The 19,902-nt window shown below is 46.4% G+C and overlaps 1 protein-coding gene across 1 annotated transcript in view; it reads left to right on the top strand.

Annotated features, from left to right (window-relative positions):
• Positions 1-19,902, top strand: part of PTPRS (protein tyrosine phosphatase receptor type S) — a 256,467-nt gene that overhangs the window by 202,685 nt on the left and 33,880 nt on the right. Inside the window, 2 exon segments of the mRNA XM_083365216.1 lie at positions 5,867-5,964; positions 16,101-16,224. Of these exon segments, the coding sequence (XP_083221342.1) occupies positions 5,867-5,964; positions 16,101-16,224 (222 nt within the window).

Genomic DNA, 19,902 nt, shown 5'->3' on the forward strand with positions numbered 1-19,902 from the left:
CCACCTTTTTTTGCCACAGTTAAGCGAACCGCTGCAGTTGCTAAGTGAATCGTGCAGTCGTTAAGCGAATCTGGTTTCTCCCATTGGCTTTGTTTGTCGGAAAGTCACACAAGCTGATCACATGACCTCGGGACAAAGCAAGTGTCATCAATACAGGCCAGTTGCCAAGAGCCTGAATTTTTTGGTCACGTGATATTCCGAAAGTTGTCAATGGGAAGACCGGTCCTAAGTCCCCTTTTTATTGAACAGTCAATAAAGAAATGGTTATAACTTGAGGACTACCTGTACTTGACCAATGAGGAATTGGATAACTACTAGCAGTTCTTTAGACCAGGGGTCCCCAACCCACGGTCCGTGGACCCGGTACCGGGCTGCAGCATGTCAGCTACCGGGCCGCACAAACAAGCAAAGCCCCATCCGCGGGATGCAGGCAGCACACAAAACCACGCAACCCTCCGGCCTGCTGAAAAACCTCTCTCCGCAGAACCGGTCCCTGGTGCCCAAAAGGTTGGGGACCTCTGCTTTAGACCAAGGGTCCCCAACCTACGGGCCGTGATCCACTACCGGGCTATGGCCTATTCGCAACTAGGCCGCATGAGCAGCGGGTTGGCGCATAGCATGCACGCCCGCAGCACGTATTGGCAGCAGGCGCCAATACGTGCTGCCTGACGGGCTCGAGCGACGGCCGCTGGTGCTTTCAGCCCCACTTGCAGGCAGCATTAGATTCCCTGCTGGGGAAAAATAAAACTGGTGCTAAGCATATCTCCAAAGGAAAAGGAGAATATTTTTGGGCCGTCTCTATCCTCTTCTCCTGCTTTAGTTCTCCCCAAATCCAGCCCTCTTCCTTTTCCGTTTGTTAGCGACCCCGGTGCTGGTTTTCTAAGTTAAAAACTCCATCCATACCCCTTGAACTGAATTGGGCTCCCTCCTAAATGGGCTGCATGGCATCTGCCAGAGATGCAAAGGATTGGATTTGTCGGTTCTTTCCAACGCTGGGATTTTGTGAAATAAATACCTGCTGGGCTAATCTATTATTGATTTCCTTGGCTGTTAAAGAAGGCCGCTGGCGGAAAAGGCAGCAGTTTACAGAGGGCAAGTTCTGGAAAGTCGTAGAAAATGATCACCCGGGTGCTATCCCGATTCAACCTCAGGAGACTGGCCACCGAACAGAAACCGTGTTGCACAGCGTGCTTTCTTTGCTGCAGGGATGTTTCCCCTTTAGGATATTTTAAAAAAAATAATAAAACAATAAAAGGCAGGATCCCTAATCCGCTGGAAAAACAAACTGAAAGTTTAGGAGACATTTTCAAATTCTCCCATTTTTAATCGTGGACTGATCTTCAGAGACTAAATGCTCGTCCAGGATTTCCCCCTCCGAAAGGGGAATTTGAGCTGGGGGTTTGCGATGCTCTTCTCTCTCTCTCTCTCTCTCTCTCTCTCTCTCTCTCTCTCTCTCTCTCTCTCTCTCTCTCTCTCTCTCTCTCTCTCTCTCAGAATCTGTCGGTTGGTGAGTTTGCCGGGGTTGTGCAAACAGCCCAGGCTGCTTATTTTGCAAAAGCCTACTGTAAAACTGGTAAACGCAGCACACGCTTTTGCTATGTCTGTTTTAGTTTTTTGTTCGTTTTTTTAAATTCCCCCCCCCCAAAGGTTTATTTTACTCTGTGCTGCCACCGCTGCTTGCTGATGCTTTTAATCACGCAACACCCACGTAGGGCTCGAAATTCGCCACCGGTCCCCGTCATCTCCCCACCTCTCCCGTTTTTTTTGTTTTTTTGTATTTGCAAGGCATTGTGGTGGTTTATCAGAAGGCTAACTAGAGAAAAATCGTTTCCCGTGAATTCTGTGAATTATGTTCTGTGGCTCCCAGCACGCTACAGAGCTTTTTGATTAACTGTGTAAAACCCGTAAAACGTGTTGTCCCGTGTAAGACCCCTGTTAGGGCTCACCTGAAAATTGCCTCGACACTGCGTATGTCGTTCTTTTCCTTCCTGAAATTTGAAGATGATGCTGAAAGTTGACGATTCCTTATTAGCTTGACGGTTCCAAAAAGTCCCCAATAAAGGAGAATATTTATAGCTCAGGATTGAAATGGTGTGTGTGTGTGTGTGTTCCTTGGTATTCTCTGAGCTTGGTTGTTTTCTTGCAGATGTTTCAGAACAACAGAATAGAGGAAGAGAAGGACAAGGGGAGACATGATAGCAGTGTTCCGATATTTGAGGGGGGTTCAACCTATTTTTCAAAACACCTGTTAAGGCCAGACAAGGAATAACCGGATGAAAACTGATCAAGGAGAGATTCAACCTAGAAATAAGGAGAAATTTTCCGCCAGCGAGAACAATCAACCAGTGGAACAGCTTTGCCTCCCGATGTTATGGGAGTTTCATCGGTGGAGGCTTAGAGACTGGACTGCCCTCTGTCCGAAATGGTGTGTGTGTGTGTGGGGTGTCTCCTGCTTGGGCAGGGGGTTGGACTAGATGACCTCTAAGGTCCCTTCCAACTCTTGTTATTCTGTTTGAATTGGAAGGGTCCTTGGAGATTCAAATTCTCCATTTTTAATCTTCCAGTTGAACCCCCTGCTCAGGCAGGAAACCCTATGCCATTTCAGGCAAATGGCTGTCCAGTCTCTTCTTAAAAACTTCCAGCGTTGGAGCATTCACCGCTTGCGGAGGCAGGTTGTTCCCCTGGTTAATTGTTCTCATTGTCAGGGAATTTCTCCTTCGTTCTAGGTTACTTCTCTCCTTGACGAGTTTCCATCCGTTGCTTCTTGTCCTGCCTTCAGGCGCTTTGGAAAATAGCTTGACTCCCTCTTCTTTGGAGCAGCCCCTGAGATACTGGAAGACTGCTATCATGTCCCCCCTCATCCTTCATTAAACTAGATATACCCACTTCCAGCAACCGTTCTTCATATGTTTCAGCCTCCAGTCTCCTAAATTCATTACCAACTAGCTAACCTCATCAGTGCTAGTCCTAGCACCAAGTCAATAGGACTGATGATGTTATCTAGATAGGCAACGAAACGTCTGCACAAAAACAACCAACTCAAGAGTCCACCTAGGACCCCTCAATTCCAAAAGTTTGCCAGAAGTCTTGACAATATTAAGAGTCAAGTCCCCTTCAACTGCCAACAAAAGGGATGGTATTTCTGAGTGTTTTCCTAAATCCTCCTTTTTCCAAAAAACAATACTTCGTTGTCCTTATTCAATATGTAGCAGGTTTTGTGTAGAATAGGGGTAGGCAACCTTGGCTCTTTTATGACTCGTGGACTTCAACTCCCAGAATTCCTGAGCCAGCGTGGCTCAGCATGGAAACCTCTCCCTTTCCCCTCAGCGTGGCTGGCTGAGGAATTCTGGGAGTTGAAGTCCACGAGTCATAAAACGGCCTAGGCCAGGGGTAGGCAACCTTGGCTCTTTTATGACTCGTAGACTTCAGCTCCCAGAATTCCTCAGCCAGCGTGGCTCAGCATGGAAACTTCTCCCTTTCCCCTCAGCGTGGCTGGCTGACGAATTCTGGGAGTTGAAGTCCACGAGTCATAAAGCGGCCTAGGCCTAGGCCAGGGGTAGGCAACCTTGGCTCTTTCATGACTCGTGGACTTCAACTCCCAGAATTCCTGAGCCAACGTGGCTCAGCATGGAAACCTCTCCCTTTCCCCTCAGCGTGGCTGGCTGAGGAATTCTGGGAGTTGAAGTCCACGAGTCATAAAAGGGCCAAGTTTGAAGACCCCTGGAACATTCGCCTTTTCAACAGAAGTCTGATGAACCGCAGTCCCTAAATTTGATTCTATTCCTCTGGGTAAAATGAAGACTGAATCTTCATCACACCTTCTTAATGTGGGAGAAAATCCCTCTGCAGTCAGTCCTGTGAAATCAGCTTATGTAACAGACATATATTACACAGGTTTCCGGACAATAACCGTCATTAGATGCCTAAACATAAGAAGGAACGGAGTAAATCACTTCAATGTTGGCAACGTGAACATTTCTGTTGCTAATTCCCGGTCCGCACTTTTCCTGCTGTGAAACTGAACGAAAATTGTTTTATTTACATTTTAATACAGATCCATTCTCCTTTCACTATTTCTTCCCTCAATCTGCCCTGGCAGCACCAGGCACCGGTCCTGAGTTCCAATTCTGGAGAGTATAAGAGGTGGCCACACTTCCCCCTCACGTTGTTCAATTTGCTTATTTGAAGGGGAAAGCTCTCCAAAGCTATGAATGCATGCTTAAATCCAACAAGGAAAAAAAAATTAAACAAGGCCCCTGGCTTATTAATAATAGCAGGGCTCGGATGGGTCCCCTGGAAAGGAAGGTTAAAAAAAAATTATCCACAAAAAAACCAAGACAAAACTGTACTCTAGGAGCAAAGGGGATATTTTTTTTCTCTCGCAGAGAGGTGGATGTAGTTTTGGAATTTTTTTTTAATTTTGGTGTGTGTGTTTTTTTGTCTCCTCTCAGACCCTACAAATAGGAGAAACTTTGAAGGGGGGGGTGCTTATCAGTTGACTTTCAGAAGCCCCGTGCCTCTTGATTTGAACTGTAGTTTGATTTTTATTTTTTAATGAGCCAGGTCCCACGGCCTGCAAAAGTTTGAATCCCACTGATCTAACAGGAAAAAAAGAGGCCTCAAATTAGATGGATGATTTCAGGAGGAAACGGGATTCGTTTCTTAAATTTCGTAAGGGCAAAATTTTGTGGGTTCCCTCCCCCCCCCCCGAAGATTTTTTCCCCCCTTTCTCCATGTGCCAAAGAATAGTTTTTTTGCTACTTTCTCCTGGATAAGATTGAATAATCTGATGTAAATGACCTCTTTCTTCTCCTTTGCTTTTGAAGATGTGCTAGCCCTAGTGAAAGGATGAAAGGCAGGGGACCTCTTTAGCCCTAAAGGGAATTTATTTCTCCTGAAAAAAAACGAAAAAGAACTTCCTGCAGGCCAGATCCTCAAGAGGCTTCCTCAAAGGGGGATGTTGCCAAAAATAAATAAATAAATAAATAAAAATCCTACTAAATGGCATCACTTGAGTCAGATTTCTTTTCTGTTCAATTGCTTGTAGCAATTTTATCTTTTCAGCGTAAAGGCAGACCTGTCAATCTCTTATCCAAGGATGGGCAACTGTGACAACTTTACAACATGTGGATTTCAACTCCCAGAATTCCGGTTGAGTTCAAGTCCCCAGGTCGTAAAGTTGTCAGAGTTGCCCGCCCCTGCTCTTTGCATAGGTTGTGGCAGCTTTGTGAAAAGGCTCCACAGATTCGTACTCCACCCCTACACACACACCTGTTAAGTTTTCATTCCTCCAGACAAGCCAACTTCACCCCTCCCTCCCTTTGCAGCGGACGAGTAAGGGGGTTTGAGGATGATTTGTACACCCAACATATTTTTATTCTTGGCACCTTGACATCCTGGCACACCAACGTGTTGTGTTTCCATTTCATTTGAAGACCCTCCTTTTCCCTTCCTTGACCAGGCCTGTTAACCCACCCACCCACCCCCTTTTTGAAATGGCTAGCAAGGGGCTGTGGTCAGAATCCCTGTGTTTGGTTCATTCCTCCCCTTACCCATTTTTTTCCTGCTGATCAATAAAAATGCACATTTTTGCAGCTTTGTTCTGTCTTGAGATTGTGGGGCCATAACGGGGAATTTTCTCTCTCGAGTTCCAAAGGACACAAATTTCGAGCCCTCGTTTTTGTTTTTTATTTATTTTTCTTTTCCATTCTTGTCCCACCTTTTCTAACCGTTCTCCCATTGCAGTTCTTTCTCTTTTGTCATTCGACTTAGTGACGCATTTCTCATTTTATTCCTAACTAACGGCTTCCGTTGAAGAATTCCACTCTCCCACTCCCCACCTATCTTCTCTTTAAACCCCCTCCAGGTATGCTGAACCATCCACCGATCCCCATTTCGGATCTGGCAGATCACACGGAGCACCTGAAAGCCAACGATAACCTCAAGCTGTCCCAGGAGTACGAGGTACGAGGGGAAATGGTCGGGCCCAGCCAGAGGAGGCGAGAAGCATTTTCCAGGGTTGGATTTTGGGGCTGAAACCCCCAAGATGAAAAAAAAACCACTTTCCTTTCTGCTCAAGAGTCACAAGAGCTAATCAATGATCTGTTCATTTGCTAAGAATGCAGGCCGCGGGTGCCCTGAAAATCGTTTGGACTATGCACAAACTCAAATCTGCTTCTTGCATTGATTAAAGCAACTTGGCATGCTTCAGCACAGGGGTCTTCAAACGTGGCCCTTTTATGACTTGTGGACTTCAGCTCCCAGAATTCGTCAGCCAGCATGCCTGCCTGAGGAATTCTGGGAGTTGAAGTCCACCCATCTTCAAGTTGCCAAGGTTGAGAAACTCTGTATCTAGTTTAGGGGTCTTCAAGCTTGGCCCTTTTATGACTTGTGGACTTCAACTCCCAGAATTCCTCAGCCAGCGTGCCTGCCTGAGGAATTCTGGGAGTTGAAGTCCACCCATCTTCAAGTTGCCAAGGTTGAGAAACTCTGTATCTAGTTTAGGGGTCTTCAAGCTTGGCCCTTTTATGACTTGTGGACTTCAACTCCCAGAATTCCTCAGCCAGCGTGCCTGCCTGAGGAATTCTGGGAGTTGAAGTCCACAAGCAAGGGTCTTCAAACTTGGCCTTTTAATGACTTGTGGACTTCAACTCCCAGAATTCCTCAGCCAGCGTGCCTGCCTGAGGAATTGTGGAAGTCCACAAGCATGGCTGGCTCAGGAATTCTGGGAGTTGAAGTCCACGAGTCATAAAAGAGCCAAGGTTGCCTACCCCTGCTCTAGAACAAGTTTTGTTTGTCCCTGAGGATATCATAGCATTGTTCTATCCCAGAGTCGGTACAGGCATGATAGTCCTTAGATCAAAATCTTCCAGATGATCAAAACCTTGCAGATTTTGACACACACGCCCACAATCACGCAAATAGCCTTGTGTGCAGAACTTGGCTGAAAAAACTAAATCGAGTCAACGCCTACGGAGATGCTCAGTCATCCAGGTCATGGTTGTCGTGGAGGCCATTTGGAGGACACAGAAAACCTTCAAGTGGCCTCAACGGCTCTCTAAAAGGATGCAAATGACCAGCTGTCTGCAAGGAGTATAAATCCTTCCCTTCCCCACCATCCAGTCAGAGCTGAGGAAGCTTCTTGGAGGAGAAGCAAAACGTCTTCAAAGGAAAAACAAAAAAGTCCAGTTGCCTCCTGGGAAAAAAAAGCACCTTTGGGTCTCAGCTTCCAATGACCTTGTGCACACGTCCCTGTTTTGTATCTTTGCTAAATTGCTAACACTGCAGTTGCAACCGGAAGAATCTATTCTTACAACAAGGTCTCGGCACCTAGACAGTGGGGGCCGAGATGACGTAATAGATTCACCCGCCTTATTAATTTCATAAAAATGAGAATAACAAACACTGTTGTTAGGGAGGGGAGTTTCTCACTGTTAGCCGCTGGAAGTGTGTGTTTAGATTTGAAAGTGTGTTCTGCTAAGGGTGTAGTTGCGTTCCCGGGTTGAGCTGCTGTACTGAACTTTCTGAACTCAATTTGCCTTGTGAATCATTGCTAATTTTTGTTTTATAAAAAAAAAAGCAGCTCTAAAGAGGTGGCACCCCCACCACATGCTTAACATGCTCCCTGGATTAACCCGGTTTTCTCGGTCTGTTATGAATACAGTGCATTAAATAATTTTAAACCATTTTGGACACCAAAAAAAAAGAAAGAAAGGCCCAAGCCATAATTAAGTCTAATCACGTTTAATTTGTGGAAAGCAGCTGCTGACTGCGATTTCGCCTGCTGATTTGGGTTGCGAAGAAGGTCAGGATGTTACACCAAAATGCATAAAAAGAAATAAGAGATACCAAGTTCCCCAAATTAAAGTAGGAGATGAGAATAACGAAAGGAAATACGGTCGTCCTCGATTTACAACTGTAATGGAGTCTGCCCAACACCGTCATAAGTTGCGACAGTTGTAAAGCTGTGGACCTTTTTTGTGTGTCGGTCGTTAAGCGAACGCCACATCCATTAAGCACACATCACAGTTGTTAAGCAGTGGTTTGCCATGGGTGTAGTTTTGTCAAAAACAAAGCTAATTACCAGTTTTTGGTAAAACAACTGTAAATTAGAGTCAGTTTAGTCTAGTGCAGGGGTAGGCAACCTTGGCTCTTTTATGACTCATAGACTTCAACTCCCAGAATTCCTGAGCCAACCTGACTCAGCTTGGAAACCTCTCCCTTTCCCCTCAGCATGGCTGGCTCAGGAATTCTGGGAGTTGAAGTCCATGAGTCATAAAAGGGCCAAGGTTGCCTACCCCTAGTCTAGTTGTTAAAAGCACGAGGCTAGAAACCAGAAGACGGAGACTTCCAATCCCACCATGGCTACGAGAGCCAGCTGGATGACCTTGAGCCAGTCATTCTCTTTCCGCCCAGCCCACCTCACAGGGTTGTTGTTGTGGAGAAAAATAGGTGGAGGAAGGACTATTAAATGTGTTCGCTGCCTTGAGTTATTTATCAAAGTAATAAAGTCATATGTATTATTTGTAGAACTAAAGATAGATAGATAGATAGATGGAGGGAGGGAGGGAGGGATAACTGTACAGATGGATGGATGGATGGATGATAGATACTGTAGAGAGATAGATAGATAGATAGATAGATAGATAGATAGATAGATAGATAGATAGATAGATAGATAACTACGGATGAATGGATGGTATACACTGTATAGATATAGATAGATAGATAGATAGATAGATAGATAGATAGATAGATAGATAGATAGATAGATAACTACGGATGAATGGATGGTATACACTGTATAGATATAGATAGATAGATAGATAGATAGATAGATAGATTAGATAGATAGATAGATAGATAGATAGATAGATAGATAGATAGATAGATAGATAGATAGATAGATAGACAGACAGACAGACAGACAGACAGACAGACAGACAGACAGACAGACCGATAGACAGACTACGGATGGATGGATGATGTACACTGTTAGTTAGATAGATAGATAGATAGATAGATAGATAGATAGATAGATAGATAGATAGAAAGATAGAAAGAGAAAAAGAAAGGAAAGAGAGAGAGGGAATGAATTCTGGGAGTTGAAAACCACCCATCTTCAAATGGCCATAACTGGGAAACATTGGTACAAATTGTAGACAAGCAGGGATTTCTTTCTGAAAGTCGACCCATTCTAGCGTCTTTGAAGGAGTTAAGCATCCTTATTTTAAGAAAGAAAGAAAAAGCAACTCGTATCTTTGGGAATGACTGGAGGAAGGACAGAGCAACACAGCCAAAAAGGTCTGGAGAAATGAAGCTAAACGTGGCCTGATCCTAGAAAAGGCGATGAGGCAGGGGAGAGAGAGAGAGAGATCAAAAACCCAGCCCCTGGGTCTCTCGGCAGAGAAGGAAGCCCGCCAGTGGATAAATCCCAGCACAAATTTTGAGATAACTCCTCAAATCTCTTTCCAGCCAGTGCCAAGCAGTTTATACGGTGTATGAATTACTAATTGCCCAAGTGAGATGACGGGGAAAGATCCTCATCTCTGCAGGGGCCTTTCCTAACCCTTCTCAGCATTCGGGCAGGGCAGGGCAGGCAGGCAGGCAGGCTGGCAAGGAGAAAGCGAATGTATTATTCGCTCTGCCAAGGCTTATTGCCATTTCCCCCTGGCGCCTAATCTGCATAATGCAATATCCAAAAGTGCTTCTTGGCTTCTTTCCAGGACTGCAGATTGAGATCGTTTAAAAGAGAGAGAGAGAGAGAGAGAGAGAGAGAGAGAGAGAGAGAGAGAGAGAGAGAGAGAGAGAAACGGAGGGAAGTGAAGGAAAAAGGAAAAGGAGGGAGAGGAGGGAAGGAGGGAGGAAAAGAAGGAAGGAAAGAGAATGAGTGGAAAAGGAGGGAAGGAGGAAAAGAAGGAAGGAAAAATGAGTGGAAAGGGAGGGAGGAAAAGAAGGAAGGAAAGAGTGATTACAGAAAAGGAGGGAGGAAAAGAAGGAGAATGAGTGGAAAAGGAGGGAGAGGAGGGAGGAAAAAAAGGAAGGAAGGAGAATGAGTGGAAAAGGAGGGAGAGGAGGGAAGGAGGGAGGAAAAGAAGGAAGAAGAATGAGTGGAAAAGGAGGGAAGGAGGGAGGAAAAGAAGGAAGGAAGGAGAATGAGTGGAAAAGGAGGGAGAGGAGGGAAGGAGGGAGGAAAAGAAGGAAGGAAAGAATGAGAGAGGAAAAGGAGAGAGGAAAAGAAGGAAGGAAAGAATGAGAGTGGAGAAGGAGGGAGGAAAAGAAGGAAGGAAAGAATGAGAGTGGAAAATGAGGGAGGAAAAGAAGGAAGGAAGGGAGCCAGAAACTTAATGAAATTAACAAGGGGCGGAGCGCAGAGCAAGCAGCAATCCATTTTCAGAGTCTTTGCAGAAGGGGGTTGGTTGTCTTAGCACCCCGCAAGGCTTTGTGTGCTGCAGCTTCTCAGATGCTCCCGGGTGCAGCTGGTGAGACGGCTTTTCAGTCCTAAAGGGGAGGAGGGCGTCTGCCTTGGTCCACCAAACGGCCTCTTTCTGATCAAAAGGGGAAATTTCCCCCCCCCACTTGGCTGCTGTCCACGTTTAATTCAGCCCCTTTGGGGGTGGGGTGGGCGGTGGGGGTGAGGGAACAGCGAGCTCAGACCAAGCGAAGTTGATGCACGCTTGGGGGTGTGTGAAAGGTAATGTTTGTGTGTCTAGCTTTGTGTGTTTTAAGATGATGCAATGAAAGCCTGGAATTTCAGGCTGGGGTTTCCCCCCCCCCACACGCACACACACCCCTTTTTTTTTCCTTCTTCTTCTTCCTTTAGTAGCTTCTAGCTCTCCAGAGGTGGAGACAAAGCTTCAAAGCATTGTGGATCACGCTTATGCAAAGCGAAGAGGCAATAGGAATAAAGTTATTTTTTTAAAAAAAAAAATTCATTCCTCTGTTGGTTTGATTGCCTTTTTCCTAGCTCTGGTCAGGCCTCTATAGTTTTGCTTTGTGTGTGTGTGTGTGTGTGTGTCTTTTTCTCAATGCAGAATTTTGATGATTTGCTTGAAGCACAGGACCGGCACAGCCATACTTTGAATTCCAGAGTGGAACGGTTGTCCAATTTCCTTTCCTACGATTTCAGGAAATTCTCAGTTCGAGCGTCCTGACCACGTCTCCGTTCAGCTTTTGCTAAAATAAATCCCATTTTTTTAAAAAACAAAAAACAAAACACACTTTCTTCTGAGCCGCATTGCTTCCTTAATTTCTGTATTGTGTTTCCGACTGGGGTGGTCTTGTGACCCCAGAGGGCTCAATTGTTTCCGCACCAGGATCTTTTCACTGAAAACATATTTTCTCTGACTGAGAAAACCACCAAGCTCAGAGAGGAGTACATAAGAAGCAACCTAGAATTAAGGAGGAATTTCCTGACGGTGAGAACAATTAATCAGTGGAACAACCTGCCTCCAGAAGCGGTGAATGCTCCAACACGGAACTTTTTAAGAAGAGTCTGAAATGGTACAGGGTTTCCTGCCTAAGCAAGGAGTTGGACTAGAGGACCTCCAAGGTCCCTTCCTACTCTTAAATTCTATTCTATTCTATTCAGAAGAGACTGGACAGCCATTTGTCTGAAATGGTACAGGGTTTCCTGCCTAAGCAAGGAGTTGGACTAGAGGACCTCCAAGGTCCCTTCCTACTCTTAAATTCTATTCTATTCAGAAGAGACTGGACAGCCATTTGTCTGAAATGGTACAGGGTTTCCTGCCTGAGCAGGGGGTTGGACTAGATGACCTCCAAGGTCCTTTCCAACTTTTTTTTATTATTGTTGTTATTATTATTATTATTATTATTATTATTATTATTATTATTATTATTATTATTATTTATTTAATTATTTTATTATTTTTATTTTATTTTTTATTTTAATTCCATTTATATCCCGCCCTTCTCCGAAGACTCAGGGCGGCTTACAAGCTTAGCAGTAGCCTTCATTCTATGTATCTGCCTGCTTATTAGGGCTTTCACACACACCCCAAGCGGCATTATTACAAAGTCAGCTTATTGCCCCCAACAATCTGGGTCCTCATTTTACCTACCTCGGAAGGATGGAAGGCTGAGTCAACCTTGAGCCTGGTGGGATGCGAACCTGCACTAATTGCAGGCAGCTTCTGATTCCTGATAAACCTTTCTCCTTCAATGACTTTGTCTGATCTTTTTTTTTCTAAGCAGCCCACTAAGCTGATAGCTAGTTTAACCTAATGATAACGAGTTATTACAGAAGAAATCTGAATGAACCCAATCAGTTGTCTGCTTTGGGACACAGGTGTGAGTGATGTCACCACTATCTTGGCCAATGCACCTGTGCAGATGTCTCTGGAGATGCTCAGTCCTCCCGGTCCCAAAGGAGCTTTATCAAGAGGCAACTGGCCTTCCTTGGTTTTTCCTTGAAAATGTTTCGCTTCTCATCCACGAAGCTTCTTCAGCTCTGACTGAACAGTGGGGAACGGAAGGATTTATATTCCTTGCAGCCCTTAAATCCTTCCATTCAATCAGAACTGAAGAAGCTTCTTGGTTGAGAAGCGAAACGTCTTCAAGGAAAATGAAGAAAAGTCCAGTCGCCTCTGGAAAAATGCACCTTTGGGGCACCTGTACAGAGTCTCCTAAATCAGGGCTTTTCGACCTTTTCACCCATTTTGCCACTTTTAGGATAGGGCAACATCCGAGGACCACCAGTCGCCTAGCAAGATGTCAAAAACTTGATGACCAAAAAAAAAAGAGGAAAAAAGTGATGAAGTACAGGTAATCCTCGACTTACAACAGTTCGCTTAGTGACTGTTCGAAGTTACAATGGCACTGAAAAAAGTGCCCCCCAAGCCACAGCCGAGCAAGACACCTGCCCGCCCGGTGGCGCTCTTTCTCCTGTCCGAGGTTTTCATCGTTGTGAGCATTTCTGTTGAGGATTGGCAGCAGGAATGGGGTGGGGTGTGTTTGATTTTTATTCCCCCCCCCCGTCTGCTGTGTGGTTGCAGCTGGTTTTGGTCACTTCACATGACCCTGGGACACTGTGACCGTCATAAATAGGAATCAGTTGCCAAGCATCTGAATGTAAATCACAAGACCCTGGAGATGCTGCAACATTCCAGCTGATCGGCGCTTCTTCTGGGCTCAGCAGAAGCGCCGGGATCAGTGCTGAGCTCCAGCTGGATCCTGGTGCTGATCCTGGCGCTTCTGCTGAGCCCTGACAGCCCTGCAGTTGCAGTCGTCTCTCGCTCCGGTTTGTGTGGTGCTGCCACCGGTTCAGCTCCTTCCCCTCCCCCACTACCACTTTTCTAGGATGGTCGTGTACCACCTGCCAGGTGCCAAAGTACCACAGGTGGTACCCGTACCACTGGTTGAAAAGCCCTATCCTAAATGATGAGGACAATTTTTTTTGAATGAAACACACTTTTATCACATTTTCGTTTACACTGACTACCCTAATAGATCACCTTTAGCCATTCACTGTTCATAGTAATTGCAGGTAGTCCTCGACTTACGTCCGCATTTGAGCCCCACCATTTCTGTGACTGAACGAGACAGCTGTGAACTGAGTTTTGCCCCATTTTACGACTTTCCTTGTCACACTTGTTAAGGGAAGCGCTGCAGTTATGGATTTATTCACACGGTGGTGAAGTGGATCCGGCCTCCCCATTGACTTTGCTTCTCAGAAGGTCGCAAAAGGGGATCCCTTGACCACAGGACACCGCAGTCGTCATAAGTATGTGCCAGTTTGCCCAGCATCCCCATTTTGATCACGTGGGGAATGCTGCAAGGGTAATAAGTGTGAAAAGGTCGTATCACCTTTTCCAGTGCCCTCGTAACTTCGAACAGTCACTAAACAAATGATTGTAAGTCGAGGACTACCTGTATTTGATACAAGAGGTGCTTTCTCTTCTACTCTTGCTTTCTCGATCCAGTACTTTGCAGATATACTGGGACCACAACTTCCACAAGTCCACAAAAGCCACTGTAACGACCTACCTCATCTAGGCTTCCCAAGAAAGCAGAACTCTTGAAACAGGCATTCTCTCAAAAGGAACTAAATAGAATAGAATAGAATAGAATAGAATAGAATAGAATAGAATAGAATAGAATAGAATAGAATAGAATAGAATAGAATAGAATAGAAACTGGAAGGGACCTTTGGAGGTCTTCTAGTCCAGCCCCCTGCTCAAGCAGGAGAACCTATACCATCTCAGACAAGTAACTCCAACTTCCAGTGTTGGAGCCCCCACGATTTCTGGAGGCAAGCAGTTCCACTGGTTGACTGTCCTCACCGTCAGGAAGTTTCTCCTCAATTCCAGGTTGCTTCTCTCCTTGATCAGTTTCCAACCATTGCTTCTCGTCCTACCCTCTGGTGCTTTGGTGAATAACATGACCCCCTCTGCCTTGTGGCAGCCCCCTCAAATACTGGAACACCGCTATCATGTCTCCCCTATTTCTTCCTTTCTTTAGCCAGACCCAAGTCCCACAGCCGTTCTTCGTAGGCTTTAGTCTCCAGGCCTTACGATCATCTCAGTTGCTCTTCTCTGAATTTCTTGCAAACTCTCAACATCTTTTTCGTAGTATGGTGACCAAAATTGGCCGCAGTATTCCAGGTGTGGCCTTTGCTAAGGCTTTATCAAGCGGTACAAATGCTTTGCACGATCTCGATTCTATACCTCTGTTTACGCAACCCAGGATTGCATTAGCTTAGGGGCTAGTGATAGCAGGGAAAACAAGGCGAGATCTGGAGAAAAACCCACAGGAAAAGTATATTAAAACCACTGTTCATTACTCCTCCCACCAGGATCCCTTTGAATCCCAGCCAGCCCACAGGTGGCATAGTGTTTTGGTAACTGGCTCCTTTGGCACGCTCTTCACTGTGGCGCCAGGCGCAAACCGTCTCTGAGATAAGGATGCTGCGTCCCTTCTCCTGGGAGGGAAGGTTATAGTAGCAAGACGTTGCAAAGCATCCCCCCCTCCCAACAGAATGGCAGGTCCCAAAGAATGGTTACGAAAGCACGTATACTCTAAAGGGGGAAAACAATATATTTCCTTGGGGACCTGACAGCCACCCTGACTGGAGATTTGGGATAATTTCTTAACATTTTTAGAAGGCACCAGATTGAAGAAAGAAGCACTTAGCTCAGGGGTAAGCATCCTTGGCTCTTTTATGACTGGTGGACTTTAACTCCCAGAATTCCTGAGCCAGCATGAGAGAATTATGGACCCCTCATGACTGGTGGACTTCAACTCCCAGAATTCCTGAGCCAGCATGAGGGAACTATGGACCCCCAATGACTTGCAGACTTCAACTCCCAGAATTCCTCAGCCAGCATGGGGGAACTATGGCCCCTTCATGACTTGCAGACTTCAACTCCCAGAATTCCTCAGCCAGCATGGGGGAACTATGACCCCTTCATGACTTGCGGACTTCAACTCCCAGAATTCCTCAGCCAGCATGGGGGAACTATGACCCCTTCATTACTTGCGGACTTCAACTCCCAGAATTCCTCAGCCAGCACGGCCCAGCTTGGAAACCTCTCCCTTTCCCCTCAGCATGACTGGCTCAGGAATTCTGGGAGTTGAAGTCCACCAGTCATAAAAGAGCCAAGGTTGCCTACCCCTGCCTTAGCTGAACCATGAATTTGAAGCGGAAAAGGAATTTCTGTCAACTCTCAAAACGAAATTAGCTGAGACCATTTTCTCTTCCTTTTCAGCTGCCCCAGAATTGGAAGGCGGGGGTGGGGTGGGGTGGGTGGGTGATTGTTTTATCTTAGACATAATGATAAGTTGTTCCGTTCCATGGGAACCAAGGTCATTGCTAACTGCATTTGGGCAGGCTGTAGTCTCGGTTAGAAAGTCAGCCTGCACAAGTAGTTCATTGAGGAGTGTGATTTATGACTCACCGTTGGGCTGGGAAGTTTAACTTTGTAACTTTTGGGGGGGGGAGTGGTTCAGTTTTGGGTTCCCCCTTGAACGTGCCATTATTCTGTGGCCAAATAATAATGTTCTTTAAGGAAATTCTCATCTCTCGGAACCATGACAATGTCGTTGTGTAACTTTCTTCCTTCCTCTCTCTCTCTCTCTCCTAGTCCATCGATCCTGGGCAACAGTTCACTTGGGAACACTCCAACCTCGAGGTGAATAAGCCCAAAAACCGCTACGCCAATGTCATCGCCTACGATCATTCTCGGGTCATCCTCCTTCCGATCGAAGGTACCAACGAAATTGGGGAGGGAGGGGAAATGGGTTGTGTGGGGTGACCTCCTCAAAAGCGGGAGAGTCCCGTGATTTTTTTTCCCCATCAAGAATTTGCTGTACAAACCTTAGACGGGCTCAAAATGGGGCTTCGTGGTCTTCTCATCTGCCACGTTGAATCTAGTCCAGGGCATTTCAACCTTCTCACCCACTGTACCACTTTTAGGATAGGGCAACATCCGAGGACCGCCAGTCGCCTAGCATGATGAGCAAAAGAAAAAAAAGGAAAAAAGTGATGTTGTACAGGTAGTCCTCGACTTACAACAGTTCGCTTAGTGACTGTTCAAAGTTACCATGGCACTGAAAAAAGTGCCCCCCAAGCCACAGCCGAGCAAGACACCTGCCCGCCCGCCCAGCGACGCTCTTCCTCCTGTCTGAGGTTGTCATTGTTGGGAGCATTTCTGTTGAGGATTGGCAGCGAGGGTGGGGTGGTGGGAGTGTTTGGTTTTTATCCCGCCCCCCGTCTGCTGGGTGGCTTCAGCAGGTTTTGGTCACTTCACATGACCCTGGGACACTGTGACCGTCATAAATATGAATCAGTTGCCAAGCATCAGAATGTAAATCACAAGACCCTGCAGATGCTGCAACATTCCAGCTAATTGGCGCTTCTTCTGGGCTCAGCAGAAGCGCCAGGATCAGTGCCGAGCTCCACCTGGATCCTGGCACTGATCCTGGCGCTTCCGCTGAGCCCTGACAGCCCTGCAGCTCCATCCGTCTCTCGCTCCGGCTTGTGCGGTGCTGCCACCGGTTCAGCTCGTTCCCCTCCCCCGCTACCACTTTTCTAGGATGGTCGCGTACCACCTGCCAGGTGCCAATGTACCACAGGTGGTACCCGTACGTACCACTGGTTGAAAAGCCCTGATCTAGAATGATCCTTGGCATAGGATAGCATTGAGAGCGAGGAGATGGGAAGAGCTCGGAGCCTGGATGGTTGTGATCTTCTATCCTTTACCACTGTATCATCCTGGTTCTGGAGGTCCATACTTTGGGGGATCTTTCCTCCACGAAAAGTTCCTCCTAGGAATAATGAGGTTAAGCTGACTGAGTCTGGACTTGGCCGGACGGTAACGTTCCCCTTCCCCATTATATACCAATCCTTTTGCGGCTTGCTGACCTCTTCGCTTCTTAACGGAACATCAGAGTTTGAAGGGACCCAGGAGGTCTTCTAGTCCAACCTCCTGCTCAAGGAGGTGGCCATTTCAGACAAACGGTTGTCCAATCTCTTCTTGAAAAACCCTCCAGCGGCGGAACGCCCACAACTTCTGGTTAATTGTTCTCAGAACATTTCTCCATAGTTCTGGCTTGGCTCTCTCTTCAATTAGTTCAAAGCTTGTCCGTCCTTCCTATTTTAACGGTTACGGTGGGGCCTTTCTGAGGCCACGGCGGAACCAAATTTAGGAGCAAAGTTTTGAGTCACTGAACAGATTCCAGACTTTAGGGAAGGAGTCAGCGTGGTTCTGCTATGGTAAATCTCATGGACAGGCACAGGAGAGTCAGAAATGTATTTCGGTATCCTTCCATAATGTCTGTTGTGGCTACTGCTTTTGACTGCGCAGGCTGAGAATCCCAGAAATTGCGGTCCTCCAGGCTGGGAAAGGCTGGGTATAGCCACTTTGATTGCTTTGTTCTTGGTGATGGTTTTGTGGTCCTTCTGAACTCCACGTGGAGTTAAGGTCCACATGGTTTCCTTAGGAACATTTTTAGAAGTGGCCTGCTACAAGTAGCTTCTTCCAGCAATGAGAGGAAAGGTGTTTTTAAGGTTACGCAGCTTCCAAATTCTCCAGGACCTGGCTGGAGAACCCAAGTCTTTCCTACTTACTACCTTGAGGAACAAGGCCATAACTTGCAATCTGGAATCAACCAACCCTGTTCCTGCTCCTAAATAGCCTCAACAACAGGGGTCTTCAAACTTGGCCACTTGAAGACTTGTGGACTTCAACTCCCTTTAATTCTATTTTTGGCAAGTTTCTGGGTCCCGCCATGTTATTATAATAATAATAATTAATAATAATAATAATAAGTAGTAAAGGTAAAGGTTCCCCCACACATGCGTGCTAGTCGTTTCCAACTCGAGGGGCCGGTGCTCATCTCCGTTTCAAAGCCGAAGAGCCAGCGCTCGTCCGAGGATGTCTCCATGGTCATGTGGCCGGCATGACTAGACACCAAAGGCGCACGGAACGCTGTTACCTTCCCACCGGAGTGGTCCCTATTTTTCTACTTGCATTTTTACGTGCTTTCGAACTGCTAGGTTGGCAGAAGCTGGGACGAGTAACAGGCGCTCACTCTGCTACGCGGCACTCGGGATTCGACCCGCCAAACTGCCGACCTTCTGATCGACAAGCTCAGCGTCCTAACGCACTGAGCCACCGCGTCCCTTAAATTAATAATAATAGACCTCCTTATTATAAGACCGCCTCCTCATTGTTCTTATTATTATTAATAACAATAATAATATAATTTCATTGATTAAATTAATTTGCAATCCATCTCGTTTCGAAGGGATCTAGGACAAGGTTTGTCTTGGACAAGAAGGAAGAAACCAACTTGGGGATAGCTCCTTTCCATTCACCTTTAGAATGGAATAGAATAACAAAGTTAGAAGGGACCTTGAAGGTCATCTAGTCCACCCCCCCCTGCTCAGGCAGGAAACCCTGTCCCATTTCAGACAAGTGGCTGTCCAGTCTCTTCTTAAAAACTTCCAGTGTTGGAGCATTCACCACTTCTGGAGGCAGGTTGTTCCCCTGGTTAGTTGTTCTAACTGTCAGGAAGTTTCTCCTTAGTTCTAGGTTGCTTCTCTCCTTGATTAGTTTCCATCCGTTGCTTCTTGTCCTGCCTTCAGGGGCTTCGGAGAATAGCTTGACTGCCTCTTCTTTGGGGCAGCCCCTGAAATCCTTTCGGCCACAATGCGAAAAGGGGTCCGTCTCTATGAAACAATTCTCTCTTGGTTTTTTTTTTCCAATTTTGGGATTTCTTTTTTGGCCGCCCAGTCCAAAACCCCTAAACAGACCCTACCTTGCCTTGCGTAGCCTTCTGCACTGTGGGGGGGGGGGGAACGGTGCCTTTTTTTTTTTCAGAGGCATCAGGAAAAAAAAAAGGGAAAAAATGGATTTTTCCCCTTCGTCCTTTCCTCTCATGAGTAAAGCAGGCTCTTTCATTTAAAGATATGTCAGGTCAGTGCCGCTAAGGCTGGCTTGGCTTTGTTTTCTGTGTTAGCGGAATATAGAAATCCGTTCTCGAACGGCCCGAAAGAGACTTTAATATGTAAGGTTGCTCCGGTTGGCGCCGCAGAGGTCAAACGGATAGCTATGGAGTTCAAAGAAATTACCCGCGCCGGCCGGGGGTCCAGAGAGAAATGTTGACTCTTGGGGGGATATTTTTTCTTTCTTTCTTTGCTCTGCCCTGCTTTCCGCAGACTGGCAGCTCGGAGCAGCCCTCCCCTCCAACGGCGGAGCTGAACTCCATCAAGCCAATAAGCGCCATTAAACTTTCCAAGGGCGAAGTGGGGGGGGGGGGGAAAGAGGGCCTTGGACCAAAATGGATTTTTTTAATCTGTAGCCCCGGCAACTTTCAAAGGCCGGCTAGGGTCAGGCGCAGCCTCTTGCAGCTTAACCTCTTTCGATTGCTTTGCTGCTCTCC

The sequence above is a fragment of the Vipera ursinii genome (genome assembly GCF_947247035.1).
Source record: "Vipera ursinii genome assembly, chromosome: 1".
Lineage (NCBI taxonomy): Eukaryota > Metazoa > Chordata > Lepidosauria > Squamata > Viperidae > Vipera > Vipera ursinii.